This window comes from Penaeus monodon, chromosome 33 (genome assembly GCF_015228065.2).
Source record: "Penaeus monodon isolate SGIC_2016 chromosome 33, NSTDA_Pmon_1, whole genome shotgun sequence".
Taxonomy (NCBI): Eukaryota; Metazoa; Arthropoda; class Malacostraca; order Decapoda; family Penaeidae; genus Penaeus; species Penaeus monodon.
In genome coordinates this window covers 19,904,374-19,905,064 of record NC_051418.1, presented here as the reverse complement: position 1 = coordinate 19,905,064, position 691 = coordinate 19,904,374, and the positions used below count along the sequence as shown (strand labels likewise).

At 40.5% G+C, this 691-nt stretch overlaps 1 protein-coding gene across 1 annotated transcript in view; it reads right to left on the bottom strand.

Annotated features, from left to right (window-relative positions):
- LOC119594295 overlaps positions 1-691 on the bottom strand; it is a 25,740-nt gene that overhangs the window by 4,905 nt on the left and 20,144 nt on the right. Inside the window, 1 exon segment of the mRNA XM_037943356.1 lies at positions 156-650. Coding sequence (XP_037799284.1) covers positions 156-650 — 495 coding nt within the window.

Below are 691 nucleotides of genomic sequence, written 5' to 3'. Positions count from 1 at the left end.
AGCCTAAATTTAATGAATAAACCACATCTTCAGTGCTGAACAGGTAAGCAAGACTGGACAAGGAATGGAATACCCTACAAAGAGAGAAAAAGTTTTATGAAAAGAATATGTTCCTTGGGCTACTTCTTTGAAAAAAGGGACAGATCGTGACTCACCAGATTAGGCTCTGCCTTGTTTCCTTTCTTTCCAGGCTTCCCATCATCAACCTGGCTTTTCTGCTTTCTGGCATTTCTTTTCTTCCTAACTTTCTTCTTTTCTCCTGCATTTATGCTGTTGTTTTCTTTCTCCTGCTTTCTCTTGATTCCTGCTTTCCCCGTTGAGGTTGTATCACCTGCTGTCTCTTTATTTTTTCCTGAAGTAACATTGGCTTCTTTGTTTGCCTTCTTCTTCTTCTTATCCACCTTCGCTGCTGACCCTACAGCAGCTTTTTTCTTAACTCCTGGAGAGGGGTTGGCCGTCTTAACCTTCTTGACCTCCACCTCCTTTGTAATAGCCTTCTTCACTCCCTCTGTAGTGGTTGCTTTCTTCCCCTTCTTAGCAACTCTTGAAGGTGCTGAGGCCTTTTTCTTGATCCCCACTGTCTTTACTGAAGGAGCTGCTGGTTTCTTCTTATTTTTGACTTCTAGCTTCATTTTTACAAATTTACTAACCTACAAAATATAATGTGACTGAAAAGGAAAGAGAAAAAAAA